This window comes from Drosophila teissieri, chromosome 2L (genome assembly GCF_016746235.2).
Source record: "Drosophila teissieri strain GT53w chromosome 2L, Prin_Dtei_1.1, whole genome shotgun sequence".
NCBI lineage: Eukaryota > Metazoa > Arthropoda > Insecta > Diptera > Drosophilidae > Drosophila > Drosophila teissieri.
In genome coordinates, this window is record NC_053029.1 from 4,236,810 (window position 1) to 4,253,661 (window position 16,852).

At 42.8% G+C, this 16,852-nt stretch overlaps 2 protein-coding genes across 2 annotated transcripts; both read left to right on the top strand.

The window, feature by feature from the left end:
• The first annotated feature begins 598 nt into the window (after nt 1–598).
• On the top strand, nt 599–1,679 carry LOC122611871 (MAM and LDL-receptor class A domain-containing protein 1). The gene is made up of 3 exons (XM_043785235.1): nt 599–824; nt 890–1,430; nt 1,487–1,679. The coding sequence occupies exons 1-3, from the start codon at nt 611–613 to the stop codon at nt 1,677–1,679; spliced, it is 948 nt and encodes a 315-aa protein (XP_043641170.1). The 5' UTR covers nt 599–610.
• Nucleotides 1,680–2,026: 347 nt separating this feature from the next.
• Nucleotides 2,027–4,591, top strand: LOC122625870. Its single transcript, XM_043805916.1, has 4 exons — nt 2,027–2,246; nt 2,344–2,881; nt 3,058–3,944; nt 4,126–4,591. The coding sequence occupies exons 1-4, from the start codon at nt 2,027–2,029 to the stop codon at nt 4,485–4,487; spliced, it is 2,007 nt and encodes a 668-aa protein (XP_043661851.1). The 3' UTR covers nt 4,488–4,591.
• Nucleotides 4,592–16,852: the final 12,261 nt, after the last annotated feature.

Consider the following 16,852-nt stretch of genomic DNA (forward strand, 5'->3'; position numbering starts at 1 on the left):
AATAAGCAGTAGCAGTTATTTAATATACAATATCGGGAAATCGATCAAAATTAGTGAAGAAAGAGTAAGAAGTAAACAGGCGTTGTTCCAAGCATATATTGTGTAAGCATATACAATGTAGATCAAATACGTTGGAAGTGGGCGATAAGCTTCTTATCGTCGTCGTTTTGAGGTACTCAAATGTTAGGATCCATAAGTGTGAACTTCAAAAAACTTCAAATCAAATGATTAACAAGTTGTACATTTTTTAATATTACTAACATTATGCTAAATCCGATAAAGGGAAGTAAGTAAGTTAAGTATCCCCTGTACCAAAACGGATTTGACTTAAAATATTCCTAAGTGGACCAACTGTAAAGTTAATAAGAGTGTTTAGCCCTGCAGTTTATAAGGAGGGATAACACTTTAATGACATTGAAGACTTTACAATTTATAACTGCCGTCGAGACACCCTGTATAAAATTTAAGAAGCCTTGTATGCGTTCAAATTAAACATTCTTTGTGTTTTTGGCACAAAAAATGTTTGCCTGATAAGGAAATGTAAATATATTTGTACAGAAGCTTTTCTCAGTTCAGTCGTTTAAAAAGCATCCAAATTTATACAACGGCAATGGTTCCAGCGCTGAAACTATTTCTGATATGCATAGTGATTCAACCAATTGCCAGTTGTAAAGTGGACATAAAGTTGCCCAACGGACAAGTTACAGAGTCAGCTAGCTGGTACCTAGGTTACAACATCAAATTCGAGTGCAATCGTGGATTTTCTTTGCAGGGCAAGTTGTGGCACCTTGGCAACGGAAATATAGCGAAGCGATACTGTGCCAGTGAGTTGAAATGAGTAATATAACAAAAAAACTAAAATATAAATATAAAAATGTAAAACTTTCAGAGGCGGGTTGTACTGATATTGAGAAACCGGACAACGGAGTTGTTTACACGGCAACGGATGGCTTAGTGGCGGAAATCGACTGCGATGTAGGATTTGTTCTCAGCGGAAATCCTGTTACCTACTGCAATGGAACGAAGTGGATCCTCAAGTTGGGAACTTGCCAGATGGCCAACCATACCGGTGACTATTCCTGCGACTTCGAGAGGGAGGATCAGTGCGGCTGGATTGCCAGTAAAGCCATACCACAGCCATGGAAGCGGATTAGTGCTGCGGCAGACTTTCGCAAGGACAAGTGTCTGCAGCAGGATCACACCTTCCAGAGCGATGTCGAAGGACACTTTATTCGCTTGCAGTCGCAGGTACATGCTTCCAGGACATACCACTTCATATCGCCGATCTATCCCAGGAGCCTCACGTTGGGCCATTCCTTGTGGTTTCAGTTCCAACTCTTCATGTCTGGAACGCAAGTAGGAGACCTGACCATATCGGCCAAACCCTCTTCAGTGGCGGTCGAGGATATGTGGAACAGTTTAGGAAATAAGTAAGCGAAATGCTTAAATCACCAAATCTTTAAATACATCAAATGTTATCTTTCAGCTGCACCAAACTCACCGTGTCCGGCGATCAGGGGCCAGACTGGAGAAGCCAGTCGATCTTCATCGATGAAATGGAGTCGGACTTCCAGGTGGTCTTCACATTCACGGACCCAAGCTCTCTCCACGGCGACATTGGTATCGACGATGTAAAATTCATAAAAACCGAAAATCTTGGCTCAAAGTATATAAGTTAAGCTGCGCATAAATGCAGCGCAATAAAGTAAGAGCTAAATATTTCACAGCTTGCGAGGTTTTAATCTATATTTATAAACTTAGCAACACAACAATATTATACATAAATTCCGTGTATATTTTTATAACATTAAGAGTGAATTAAGAATGACCAATATAGCGGTTATCCGCTCTTCTTTCTGTGAGAATCGGTCAGACTTCCATATCTTACGATGTTGTAAGACCCGCTCTTCGTTGCTTCCAATGGATAAGTTTCGACTTGAGAAAATGTCGACTGCATTCGACTCTCAGTCTTTAAACAGCCTTCAGACTATATATACATACATTCAGTTCGTATTATCTCTGCAGCATGGAACTTTTCTGGACTCTGGCAGTGATTGTGATATATAGTATAGGTCCCATTAATGGACGATGTGAAAGAAATTTAGATTTGGATCATGGAAGTATAAACTATCGAGCGCGAAATATCGTGAGGTTCCGATGCAATCGCGGCTACTATTTGCAGGGAACAGGTTTGCGAACTTGCGACCGAGACGGCTCCGTTCGAGGTGAAAAGCCTTTCTGTGCCAGTAAGTGCCATAAATACCTATTCAACCTTCTTCAATTCACAATTAGCCATCATTGCCCTTGGATGTTTCAATATGTCTTACGTGTTCACATTATTAGGGAGGGGCTGCGTGAGGCCGAAGGATCCGGATAACGGATACGTTGAAAATGATGCCCTGAAAACGGATGTCGTGTGCCGCGATGGCTTTGTCTTGGTAGGAAGTCGCACTGCCTACTGCGATGGCAAAAACTGGAGCACCCTGCTGGGATCCTGTCGGAGGAGCAACCACACAGGGGACCATTCTTGCGATTTCGAGAGCGAGGATCAGTGCGGTTGGGGGGCGGAAACGACTTTCCGGCAACCTTGGAAGCGGGTCAGTCCGGCATCCAATTTCCATTCCCTCAGAACGGGACCCCCTCACGATCACACCTTTAAAAGCGAGTCCGGTGGTCACTACATGCGAATGGAAACCCAAATTGGGGCTTATGGAAGCTACCATTTGATATCGCCGATCTATCCCAGATACCTCACCCTGAAGACCGCCTGCTGCTTCCGATTCCACTACTTCATGTATGGATCGGGTGTGGATAGTCTGGTGGTGTCCGTAAAACCAGTTTCGATGCTAATGACAACCATGTGGAATACGTTTAGAGCCAAGTGAGTTTTGCCGAAGCGGAAGAGGAAATAGATTAAGATTAGATTAGATGCTGTCTAAAGCATTACAACAATGCTAATGATTATTTATTATCAGTTTCGACATATTCGTTGTATATCAGTGTTTTGTGAAAAGTACTTTAAAGTTAATGTGCCTTAATTCGCTGTTTTTTTCTTAGTTCCAGCAAATTTGAGATAGCTGGGGAACAGGGAACCCAGTGGCTGGAGCACACGATCACCATTGACGAAATGCAGGAGGACTTTCAGGTGATCTTCACGGCCACGGATGCCAGATCCCAATTCGGAGATATTGCAATCGATGATGTAAAGCTAATGACAGGCAGCGACTGTGGCACAAACGGGTTTACCACCACCACCGAACCACCGGCACCACCGACGGCCAGCAGCGAGCCACCGCTGGTGCACGACATGATGAGTTGTTCGGGTCGATGCGGAGACTCACCCGTGGCTGCCAAACTAACCAGCAGTGGTGTAGTCATGGGATGTGCATGCAATGACGACTGCATTTGGAATGACAATTGTTGCCTAAATTATTTCGAGGAGTGCATGACACAAATGCCCGAGGATGATCTAAGTTTCCCAGAACCAACTGCCACTGCGACAACCACAAGCACTACGGAGAAGCCGACAACCACAACTCCAACATCTACAACTACAACTACAACAACAACTACAACTAAAAGGCCAACCACACCAACAACTACCACAACAACAACAACGACAACAAAGGCCACAACCACAAAGCGAACAACAAGACAAACAACTACTAAAAAACCAACAACAACTACTAAAAAACCAACAACAACTACTAAAAAAACAACAACAACTACTAAAAAACCAACAACAACTTCAGCAACGCCGAAACCAACAACAAGGACTTCAACAACACCAAAGCCTACAACCAGTTCAACAACACCAACGACAACAACCACAAGAAAAGTGTTTACAACGAAGAAAACAACAACAACCTCTAAAGTGTATAATGCGACTACAACTCCTCGAACAACAACGATAGGACCGACTTCCAGTACCGAAATGGAGACAGGTAAGACTTATAGGCGTTTTTAATTTTTACGATTTAAGCGATAAAAGAAGACATGACAACTTATAATTGAATCCCATTGGGGTCTGGTCTCTCCTCTCTTCTATATAAAAATATATAGAAATATAAAAACTAATCTGAATAATGAATTCCTTAAATACAAATTTACAACATAATACCTTAGGCATCGACGCCACAAAGAAGACAAGAAAGCGCATCACTTGGAAAGTTGACCCCCAGGACATCGATGGCCACATGGACACAAGCGGAAGTACCCCCAATCCAGCTTTGGTAGTGCTCTACCTGCTCATCGGCGTTGTTCTAGTGATTGTTCTGGCCAACGTGGTCAATCGCTGGATAATTCCAATCAGTGGATCGAGGACCGGCAGCGAGAAGGCTGTGCGATTTAAGAAGGCATTCGAGAGTCTGAGGAAAAGAAATGGGAAACGAAATAGCATGGAGCAGCCGATATGCGACACCGATAACGAGGATGGAGATTATTTTGAGGAAATGGGCGTGGACATTCGCCATAGGAACGACCTATGAGGGCGATATCCCTTGGTACCGAAAAACGCTATCTGCTTTGTTTGTGCCTTTGGTATGGAAAGTTTCTAAGAATTTATGCAAGAATCAAATAAAAGAATATATGCAAACCCTACTTTTGAGATAAAGCACTGATAACTTTCTGCTTACATTCAAACAATGAAATTCTTAGTTAGTGAATATTATTGCGATAAATGTAGTATGTGGACAAACAATCTGTCAAGCAACTAAGATAAGATCTCATAATCAACGCCTTTCGGGGTATGGCTTCATTAGTCATTTGTTGATTTAAATGGGTAGTGTCGACCACGACGTTGTGCTACAAAGTCTTAGTTGGTTTGCATTTAACATTCGGAAGTACTCACATTATACAACCCGTGATGATTCACAAAACTGTTCGTTATAAATAATGGGTGCAAAAGTGCGTAAGTTTTGGGTCATTTAGTATATATTACTTAAATTACTGGAGGTATATAAATTTCATATAAATAAAATGATTATGTTCCTTACAAGTTAGGAATTCTAAACCCTTTTTTCAAAATTATACCATTAACTGCATGCTGTGCATAATAAAATGCAGCATTGGGCAATAACCTTTTAATTTTCTAAAAAGCGCTCAAAGCCTTCGATCCCTCTAGTGGAGCACCCCTAAGAATAACTATATGAATAACCCAATCAAATTAGGTTATATTGTGTTTGCGAAAAGGGCAGGAAAATTGAATTCGCGAAGGGCAGGTGGGAAGTAAGTAGCTGATATATGTACATTGTGAGGCCGGAAAGTTAACCCCTCCAATATGAATCACTTTTGGACGCATTTAACGAGCTCCGAAGAAGTTCCGCAGCCAGCCCGATCTCCGTCTATAATCAAATCTTGTGGGGAGTGTCAGTTACTAGGAAAGGCCTCCGGCTCCTGGTTCCTGCGGATTCAGATGCTGCTGTCAGTCAGTCACCCCATGCCGTTCAATTTCTCCGCCCTCTGCTTCGATTCCGGGTGTTGCACGTGTCCTGCCAGCGGCTGTTGCAACCACCGACTGCCGTCGAGCAGCAAAAAGAAAACGCTCGAGACCCAAGGACCCAATAACCTAACCGAAAACCCAAGCCAAAGCAACCACCAACAGAGTTTTCCGAGTTTTCTGAGTTTTCCGGGGGCAGGCTCGTGTTTTAACAGCGGCTTTCGGTTGTGATTTACTGGCAGCTTAGCGTCTGGCACGGGACCAGTTACCAGTAACCAGACAACCGCTATCACACCCCTTCCTCTACACTGCAAGAAATACTTAATAGAGCAAATAAATATATTAAAGCCCTAACCTTAAACCATGAACAATAAATTGTCTATATTTCATATGAAACTTGCAATAACTAGATTAAGTTAGTTTTGCAATTCATTTTGCTATTTAGTATTCTGTGAAGTAAAATAAAAACGTTTTCTCGCCGTGTAAGAGCGATTTGTGCGGCTCTCAGCAGAATTATTTTTCTGGGCATTCTATGCAATTATAGCTCCTGGCCAGACGAGTCCCAGACCGAAACCTCAACGCAACCCAACGGAATAGCAAGTTTGCAGGCTCAACAAATTTTCACACAAGATTTTCCAGCCTTGAGTTTTCCACAGCGTTTTGCATGCACCCTTGTCCGATTTTTTGGGATTTTCCCACTCTAGAGCTCAATTTTTCCTTGACTTCCTGTTTGCCATTGTGATTTAACGCCCGCCGTCGCTCTCTATCGACTTCTCACACATCATTTGGCGGCGAAAATTTTCCTGTTTTTTTTCCTCCGCTTCGGGTTTTAATTAAAAAGGCATTTTGATGGGCCAGACAGGGGGCGTGCCTCGAGTTGCTGTTGCCGCATTTTCACCCTAATGCTCATTGAGGCCCTAATTAAATGGTAAGTAAGTCGCCTTATCTGCAAACTGAAGGGGGTTAACGAGGGTATCGCTGTGCTGTATATATATTTTGGTTCGGCTGCATTGCCTGTGGTGGAGCATCGTTAAATTTCCAGGGGACAAATTTTTGCATGGAAAATGGCGTGGTAATGGGCGCTTCAAGGGGCTCACCTTATCTGCCGCATTCCGAACAAGCCCACATACGTTGCCATAAAAAGGGGACGCACCCTTGACACCCTGTTGTATTCCTCCCAAGTCCCTAGGCCTCTTGCTGTCCCGTTCTTATCGCGGCAATAAATCGCATTAATTTATTGTTGTCGCCGCATATTTGGCGGCACTGTGCAAATCCCCACCCACTCAGGTCTTTTTCCCCTTAATGGGCTTGTCCACTAACTGGTGGAAATGTTAGGGTTTTGGGGAAAAACGACAGCAACTGCAATATTATTGTTTTCGAATTTGCACTTTCTTCTAAGGCTCACATGCACATGGTACTTTCTGCAAATTGGGGGAGATAGGTGTATACTCTCAGTTATAAACACCTTAGCTTTAAAAACAAAGTGAATTGAATTCCACATTTTTGCAATAATGCTTTCGTAGTATTCAAATAAAGGCTTTGCAGCCAGCTAATTTTATAAGTTTAGCATTCCAGCGCACTTTTTTGTAAGTGCTTCAATGGCAGGGTATATATCATTGCGCAATACGTCCCAGGACATAAAAATGTCTCTGCATTACGTTTTTATTGTTTTCTCAATTCTATCAGCTGCGTCAGCGTTTCAGTTACGTCCTTTAATCTCCATGTGCGAAACTGTAGCCTAAGATCGCAATCGTAGGAGGAATATGGAAAATGGACGACTCAGGGGCCTGCGAATATTTATAACACTACGGCTGCAATTTATTATGCAGTGTCTGGACATTGGTCAGTGGCAGTGGAAGCGAAATTGGAGTGGAGTCCAGTTTTGGCTACTTTAACGTGCCACTCACCAAAGATGTCACCGTGTGCAGGACTTCGGGGGCCCAAAGGGGGCCATAGTAGGGGGGCCACACTATGCTGGCTGGCAAGGGCTGTTTCAGGCAACACACCGAGCCTGGCCAAGATTTATGCACTCAAGTTATGGCGAAGCAGACTGCAACTTTATCGGTGGCACTGGGACGTCGCACTTGGAGAAAAACAGCAGTCAGCACAGCAAGAGTGAAATATTAGTGAATCTCTTTCCTAATTTCTCTAATTCACTATTTTTATTGCAGAAAGATCTCTTCTTTTATATCAACATGGAATTAGTAAATTTTTCTGTTAGAAAGCTTATACTTAGTTGATTCATTTACTCACATCAAAGTAGCAAGTACTGCTTATAAGATATTTCTTTCACTGTATACAGCTGGTTTTCCCTTTGCCAGCTTGACCAAAGGTTCTAGTTCCCTGCCCCGATTTTCCACCCCTCCCCTTGACTGCAGTTGTTGTTCCCTGGTCTCGACATTTCCTGTTGCCGTCCGTTATCAGTTTTCCAAAGTTGTTGTCGACTGCAGATCTTTTGCACTTCTTGTGTGTGTCAAGCAGTATTTTTGCATTTAAATATATACGCAGAGGAAGAAGTTTTCTCAATAAATTGTTGGAAAGATGACCTTCAAATGAATTTATTAACTCAATCGAATTTTGTGTAAATTGGAACATTGTAAAAGTGTTTACAAACAAGAAGATAGCAGCAAAGTTATTTAAAGATATTATATTTCGTTAGAAATCCGCTTACAGGCCATGCCAAAAATAAATAAACCTTCTGAACACAAAGTGTTTTTCCTGACCAGTTCCCACTTCCCATATCCATCGACGTCATTATCGGGATCAGGATCATCGACGTAATCACCAGGAGCAGCATAAAACTAATTAAGCATCACATTTCATTCCAATTCGGCATCTTGGTCCCCTGAGTATCCGCAAATGGCAGGAAAAATAATCTTGGCGCAAAAAAAATGTAAGCAGCGGAAAGGAAAAACAAAACCGTAATCGAAATATAAGCCAAATAAATTTTCCGTTCACCAAATGCGCTTTCATAATTAATATGAAAAACAGGAGAAGGAGAAACAAGTAGCACAGTCATAGCTGCCATGACAACAAATGAAAATGAAAAGGGAAAATGGATGGTCGGAGTGCACAAGTTTTCCATCCTTCAATATTTTCAGGGTCTGGCTTCCGGATTGATGTGGATTACACAAGGACTAATCTGCACTCGCATCCTCAACAGAATGAAAAGTGCAGCGAAGGCAGAATTACTAAGAGTTTGGCACACACTGAAAGAAATGTTTGTTTGTATATAGCTATTGGCAAAGTTTCCATGCTATTATACACAAGCAAATTTCAATTTTAATTTAAAGAACATGTTCAATGTCTTTTGAATAATGTGTTAATAATGTTTTGTTTTGTATGAACTCCATTTAATTATAATCTTGATTGTGAGAAACAAAAGCTACGCACATAGTAATAATACGTGAAATGATTTTCTTTCACTGCTTCTTCTCAAAAACATATCGAGAATCAAACAATTGTCTTTCTTACAATGGCACACAACATTCATTGTGCTGACACACCCGGCAATTGATGTGTTGTTTTTCCACCAGCTGCTGGAGGAGCTGGAAAAGTCAGAGGAAAATCTGGCGGGAAAGCCGGGAAACGGAGAGAAAAGCCAAACGAAGCTGCAACATTGCATGGTTTAATCAGCAGCTTACAAGGGCAAACAAAGGGAATGGAAAGCCAAAAAGTGCACGAATCGTGGAAAAGTGGGCAGAAAAGTGGGCGGGCAAATGCGATCAATCAAAATGAAATTGAAATCTTTTGCTCATTTTTGAGCTTTGCAAATCGGGGATGAAAGGAATCCTCGGGTCGGCGGGGTAGGAAGATACAAAAATTGGGATTGAAACTCGCATTTGGCATTGCAGTTTGTCTTTGGCCTGACTTGGCTGCTCCAGCAACTGTGCTCCTCCAGAACCTGCTCCTGGTTCTGCAGGATGCTGCCAGCTTCCCAGTTTCCCAACCTCCTGCTACATTCCCACTCCCCTGCCATGTCAATCAATGTCAATAAAACAATTACTGTCACTTGCATCTGGGCAACAGCCAAGGACAACCGAAAGGGAAAAGGGGGTGCAAATGTGGGATGTGAGCGGTGAGCTGTGGGCGGTGGGAGTGGCAGCGGGATGAAAAGGATGAACAGCCAACGACTTTGGACTTGGTGTCATGTTCGAGTAGCTGCATAAGGGAGTCAAGGGAGTCAAGGGAGCAGCGAAGGACGAAGGACATCGTACTCCCTGCAGTTGTCCCAGCTGGAGTTTTCAAATCGAAGCGGGCTGGCCACTCAACAAAAACCCGCCCACACGCCGAGCAGGATGCACTGGCAGAAAACAGGCGAGAGTTACGTAGTATAAACTCTTGTTGGGAAAGAGGTTTTTACATATAAATCGTAACGATTGCTACGTTTCTTCCTCGCGTGTAAGCTCCCTTTGCCGCAATTCAGGAGCCAAGGAGGAAGTTCTCACTCTGCTGCATTTTGGGGTAAAGTGTTTGCGGTTCTGCATCCCTGTGGCCCCACTTCCCCGCCCGCTGCCATCGCCCCTTATTGGCAATAAAACCCGATGCCCCACAACCAACTCCACCGAAATACGGAACTCCACACCGCCGGAGAACTCGACTCAACTCCATTGGCACTGTGACAAATCGTTTGCTTTAGACATGGCCTGCCATTGGCATAATCGTTCAGTCATTGCAGTTTCTGTTCCACAGCTCGACATTTGGGTTGTTGTTACAGGGGTTTCACCCCATCCCCCACACCCCCCCCCCCCCCTTTTTGGTTGCCCCTGGAGCCTGCAACATTGTATCTTGCTTTGAGTTACATTGTCTCCGCATCGAAGTTGCGTTGACAGCAGTCGACATTTGCTGGAGGTTTTTGGTCCTCTGCAGCTGCATGCATTATACATGAACCTCAAAAACTCACCAAAAAACCCTGCAAGTTCAGATGAAAGTGGCTATATTGGAGGCAGGAGAAGAGCCAGGAAAAGTGAAGGGAAGTGGCAGGCAGGAGAAGTCTTACGGCAAGCCATCACAAACTTTGCGTTTAGCCAACATGCGAAATTAAAAGTAAGGGCAGATTCTGGGAATACCAAGCCGAAACAGTGAAAGCGGAATGCAGTTAGAGAAAAATATAATAGTAATATTATGCACTGGACTTTAACATAATCTTATATTTAACAATTAACCAAAAAAATACAGTTTTCAAAACACTAAATGGAATAAGGTGACCTAATAATAACACACAATACTTTTGGTACTTTTTCGGTGCAATGGCGATTCATGTGCATTTTTCTTTAAGTGATCAGGTATGTAAGGAGCTTGTAAATATTTTGTTTGACTTAATAATTAGGTTTTGTGAAAGTGTTTAGTATTAGTAGCAGGAAAATTTCTGGGAGAAAGCAGAAGAAAGGATAGGAAAATCGGGAGAGCCAGGAAAACAGTCGCCTAGGGGTTTCCATTCGGTTCGACTCAATAAGAAAATCTGGGATTGTGCATATGCCACGGTGATGAGATCAGGACTCACAGGAGTGTGCTGCACTCCGCCATAATCCGACTGGCATTGAAGATTCCAGTGCCTTGTTCAATTATTGTCCAGGAAGGCCCAAGCATGGGACTTCATCTACGAAGGTGGTCGTCTAATGAAAGAGGATGCCAAAAATGCAGGTATTAGCAAATTGGTAATTCCGTTATCACATTGCCATATTTTGAAGTTTCAACAACACCAATCTACATGCTAGGAATAGGAAGAACTGTACCATTGATCGCATAAAAGTCTGCAACTCTTAGCACTATGATTACACACTCTTCAATGCACTGACCCAACCAGAAATCTAATTAATTGATTGATTATGATTTCCTGACCACCCCACCCCTTTGCCCCTAATGAATACAATTACGATTAGTCGATTAGCTAATCGTCTTTGCCTCTCGACGGTGAATAAACCGATTCAGTTCAAATGTATCTGACGGATGCATAAGTATGCATATACTCGGAGTTCCGTGGGTGGGTATCTGGGCATCTGTGGTATCTGTGACAGATTCCGCCCACAGATCGGATCACTGCATTATTCATGCAGACTACATGCGGTTTCGAGACGGGAAATGGGAGATGTGAGGAAAAAGCGGAGAAAACGAGCGGTACGAGGTGGGAAAGTGACAAACGAGCTGTAAAAATTGTTCCACACGAAACCAAATGAAATATTCACGAAATTGTTGAAGGAACTGCAAATGAATTATAAAACGTGCACGCTTACTGAAGGCGACAGATGAATAGAGATGAATTCGGCGGGGGATCTCCATCTATGGATAGATGTCAATGTTGATGGTGATGTGTCATTCAATGATGATGGATTTTGACAAGCGTTCGAACGAAGGAAACGCTCTGATGTCAATAGTAACGGAAATATATCGCAAAATGGGACAGTGAATGCTCGAAAATATAATGTGGGAATATATTACTTAAAAAGGCGATGCAAAGCTAATAATAGTTTTGCAGCTAACATACACTACTTTTTATCCACGAATTTGTTCGTACGCAACAGCATACATTTTAAGTTTCAGTTCTCTTAGGAAATGTTTCGCAAGTTTATAGATAATGTGTAGCTTCTGGAGGGCTCTAAATGTACTAACAAAGTACCATCTACATTGCGCTTCGATTAAACTTTGTCTGCCATTTCGTGCCCAAGATAAGTGCCGCGTAAAGTAAAACTAATCAAATAATCATAAGCTCCAATTTCAATTCAACAATTCGGCAACAAAGTGCCGTTCGCCCACGATTTTGTGGGCACAACAAAGTCCGTCTCCAAAGAGTCTTCGATCTGAGGAATGGAGTACTTGGCATTCCCATTTGCATTCTGGTGGAAAATTGCCGTGTGGACAATGCGGCGATGACTAGAAGCGGGCAACAAAATGCCATAAAGTAGTGGCATCGGTATTGGGATGCATCTGCCACAGGCAGAGGCATAATGCCACAACATCGCAGTTGCACCACACTCCTCCACAATGCGCACCATCCACCGAATTCCCGAACCCAACTCCCAGACATCGAGAACTCTTGTCGCCACTGACACGTAAACTATTTGGCACGCAATGCACTTGGCGACTTGCTGATGTAGACGCACATAAAATGCCAAATGCTGTGAAGGATGTCGATGGCTGCGCTCGTGCCTGTGCCTGTGCTGATGCCGATGCTGATGCTGATGCTGGGGCTCCTCCTACTTTAGATACTGCCCCTGTCGCCAGTATTTTGCAGCTTTCCCGCACAGGCACCCCACTTTCGCTGGCGGAAAAGCCACCAAGCAATTTTCCTCAGGACTCTCGCTTCTGGCAGCGGCATAATGCGATTTGGGAATTGATTGCGCCAGGCACTCGACAAATGCGTGCAGGGGGTGCACCGCAAAAAAGCCGTGATGGATGCACTAGGGATTAGCACCTGCAGCACAAAAAACCATTTATAAAATAATGAAACATAATATAAGCCATCTATTGTCAGCGATCGCTTAAATGGGAACAAAATTTTAAGGATAGAAAGTAAGCAACAAGAGTCCTTTTGTATTGGAAATCTATGTATTACCCTAAAGACCTATAAAATAGAAGCTATAACATTTTGGCGTATATTCGGTTGTCCTGCAGTGTATCACTTTTTGGTAAAAGTGGAACAACACTTCTTCACAAAACATCAACTAGCTGAGCTCCCCTTCTCACCAAATTCCACACTCATTTTACGCAAATTACATTTTGCGTTGCGCTGGTCGGTCGAGCAACCCGAAAAACCGAGCGGAAAAAACCACAAAAGGCAAAACCATTTGCTATACACTTTTTAATATGCCATTCATCAGGGCGAGATGTGAGAAATGTGAGAGCTGCCAGGGGAAGCCACTTGTAGACGGTTTGTAGGCCTGTCATTCACTCCGACTTTATTGACGGGGCGTCCGTCCGGTCACGTGTTGGCAACAATTCAATTTGAAACTCGTAACTCCACCAGCACCACTACCACCAAGCACTCCACCACCACATTTTGCCAGCATGACGCATTCATTCATCTGCAGAGCTGCTCCTTCGATGAGCAATACTATCCTCTGTCCACTTGTCCCGTACACTTTTGTTCTGCAACAACTAACACAAGGGGGCGAAACAACATGAGTAGCAACTACTGTGGGCTGCTGATTGCGTTGACAACTTTGTGACATTGTGTGCCAGGACATAACGCAAATAGAGATGGGCCAATCACAGCACGCAGGTCCTGCAGAAGTTCCTGTAAAAACAAAGTCACCTAAAAACATACATTCCCAGGCGACAATTACAGCTTTAGCTGAGCATCTTGTTGAAGCAGCTTTGTTTTTAATATCTGCTCTTATCATTTATCTTATCTTTTCACTTTATTGTAGTTTCTAACCACAAACCGACCTATAAACTTGAGGGAATCCCTCTTTTAATCATCCCGTGTCACGTCATATGTTCTATTCGATGTGACCAGCCTTCTTTGATCCGCAGCTCGGTCACAGTCATCGGCGTCATCATCGTCATCGTCATCTCCATCGTATCAGATCCGCCGGCCTATATGAGACAGCTCGTAAATCACGCAAATGTATGCACCCCTTGGCACGCCCCCACCACCCACAATTCAGAGGGGTGGTTGCCACCCATGTTTACCGTAGCAACAACTGGCGGCGAACGGCAGTTTTCTGGCCCCGTCAGTGGTTCCAAAAATACACTGCTCGAACATTCCCGCTCGAAAACATTGCATTTATAAATCATTGAGAGGGCCACCCACTTGATAATTTACAATTTACTACAAAATTTGCCACGTTTAATTTTAAACATTTGTGCGAATTTATTTTATTATTATTTTTCCGGTGTATGGGGAGTGTTTGAAAGGAGTCCTTCTTTTGAAACCCTGGGCGATTCCAATTTGAATGGTCGGAGGGCATCATTTTGGCATTGTGTTTATGGAAATTCCGGGCAGCTTCTGCTTTTCCCCAGCTTGTTCCATTTTTGCTTTTCCACTCATTGTTGGTTGCTTACAGCGACGTAATTGCAACAATTTTCCGATGACGCAGGCTGTATGTGTCTGTCTGTCTGTCGGTTGCGCCCACTTTTCCGTAGACCGCCCCCTTTTTGTGGAGCTTCTGGATTTGCTTGATTTACTTGTTTGGGTTTTGATTTCCGTTTGATTTGTTCGCAGAGTTTTGCAGCTCAACGCCGGAAAGCGTCTTTCGTTAATCGCCTCCATTACAGACGGAGTCTGTCTAATGGTTTAATGAATTCACTGTCTGGCCTCCCATTCTGCTCTCCATTCCAAGTCCCCCATTTCGTTCGCTTTTACGAGCAAAACACTTAAATGCAATGGCCAAGGATATTTCACAATGGAGTGCGATTGCCGCTTAATTATGCGCAGGCAGAAGCCAGACCGAATCACCAAAGCCCAAAACCCAAAACTCATACCCAAAAGCTGGGATATAAAAGTGGGCTCCCCCCAGATAGACTAAAAAGTGGAGTGAAGGACACGGTTCGGCATTTCAAAAATTTGTGCGCAAGGCTCAAAGACAACTAGCAACAATTATTAATGGGTGTAAAAGCAGGGCTTTTGTGATGAGTACGAACTATAGTCATACCCTGGGCATAATCAAAGTGCAAAGAGTAAGTATGTAGTGTTGATATCTAATGAAGTAATAACAGATATATGGATAATATGGAACAAGGCATAGTATTTATATTTAAATATGTCATTAGGTAAAAAGCTTTCTTCAGTTCGAATACTCCCTGTATATTTATAGACAAATGAGCTGAGTACGAAGTGAAGGGCTGGTCGTCTGTTCGACATCACTCCTTCCATATTTATCATTACCGTCTGCCGCCGTCCTCTCATCTATTCAATGTTTGCAGTCATGGCAGAATCAGAGGGAGGACCTGATGTTAAAGCCAAAGTAATAAGAGAAACAAAAGTGGGGAAAAAGGAAAAGGCAGTGGGAACCGAAGCGAGAGCTGAAACAGAAGCTTTGACCATCTTGGCTGGCATTTTCCATAAGGACTTTATTACTTTTTCATCTCGTTTCATTTCGTTTTAATTTTGTTATGAGCCAAAATGGCAATGGCACTCCACTGGACTGGCCCAACTTCATCGTTCTCTGCACTGGCAAAACAAACAACAGCAAGGACGAAACAAGTGTAAGGAAGTGTCCAAAGGACAAAGGGAATTATGCCAATGAAAATGGAGATGACGACGACGACTCCCCTTTTCGGTCGGTCGCAGTGAACAATTTTTAATTAAATTCTGCGTGTATTTAATACAAATATGAATAATTGCTTATGACAGACACAGTCGAGGCAAACAGATACTGGCTGGCATTGGCATATACTAAGATACAATGAATATGCGTAGGCAGTTAATGCCAACCGGCAGCCATATATATTATCTGTCTTAAAATAGAAAATGAACATAAGGCGCACATTTGGCATATTTTATGAAGAGATAAAATGGGGCGAGGGCGAGGGCGAGTGCGAGTGGTATTTCAACGATTAATTGTCGGGGCTCTGGCCAAAGTGTTGTTGTGCATTTAAATTGCAGATGATTATTTAAATTTCGCATACAATTTACATAATGAAGGTCTTCCCCCTGGCTCACCCCCCTTTGGTCCACTGTGCAAATTAATCAAACAAATTGCTTTTGCCATGGATCTCTGACTCTTCTACATTCGCTGGCGAAATGGGTATTTTGTTATTGGAGCCGCGTCTTTTCCGTTTCAGCCTTCAAAATGTAATTTGCAAAAATATTTGCTTTCAATAAAATCTAGAGACGAGCGGGGAAGCTGGGCCCAATAACACTGGCTGAAAGAAAATGGCTTTCTTTTTCTGCTGAGCTCAGCTTGGTCCATACCATGCATGTTTTTTTCCATTCCCGGAGTTCCCAAAAACATTCTGTCGAATTTACTCGCGAATTGAGATAGAAAAGTCATTCTACAAAGAAAGGATCGTTCTTTAAAGATACAAAGGTTGCCTTATTTTAGACACTTCATTGAAATGAAATGATTTTTGGGCGGATTTTGATTGCAGAACACCTTCTTTTGCCCATAAATATGGCAAAGTTTCGCTATTACCGAATTTCAATCAGTTTTCAATCAGTTTGCCCATTTCATTCGATTCGCTCGCATTGGCATTTTGTGCCGGAGCCGCGGGGAAAACGGCTTTTCTGTGGCAATTAGCTTAATTCTATTAAAATTCGATGCGGCCAAAAATGGCCATTGCTGGAAAAGCTTTGAATGCAAAATGCTGCTTCGTTGTAATGTGCTTTTCAGCGTATTATATTCATCGCGGGCATAAAAGTGTATTATGGACCACATAATGATAACGATTAAAAAAACAAGCACAAACAAGTGTAATCAATGCATTTACAATGCTTCGCAGAATATCAATTTACATTTAGCATATTAATTGAAT

Bases quoted from the DNA above. Each gene is read 5' to 3' on its own strand.
- LOC122611871 (XM_043785235.1), top strand. From the start codon at position 611: ATGGTTCCAGCGCTGAAACTATTTCTGATATGCATAGTGATTCAACCA. The intron at 825-889 runs GTGAGTTGAAAT...TAAAACTTTCAG, and splicing joins AGCGAAGCGATACTGTGCCA to AGGCGGGTTGTACTGATATT. The intron at 1,431-1,486 runs GTAAGCGAAATG...GTTATCTTTCAG, and splicing joins TGGAACAGTTTAGGAAATAA to CTGCACCAAACTCACCGTGT.
- LOC122625870 (XM_043805916.1), top strand. From the start codon at position 2,027: ATGGAACTTTTCTGGACTCTGGCAGTGATTGTGATATATAGTATAGGT. The intron at 2,882-3,057 runs GTGAGTTTTGCC...TTTTTTTCTTAG, and splicing joins TGGAATACGTTTAGAGCCAA to TTCCAGCAAATTTGAGATAG. The intron at 3,945-4,125 runs GTAAGACTTATA...ATAATACCTTAG, and splicing joins CAGTACCGAAATGGAGACAG to GCATCGACGCCACAAAGAAG.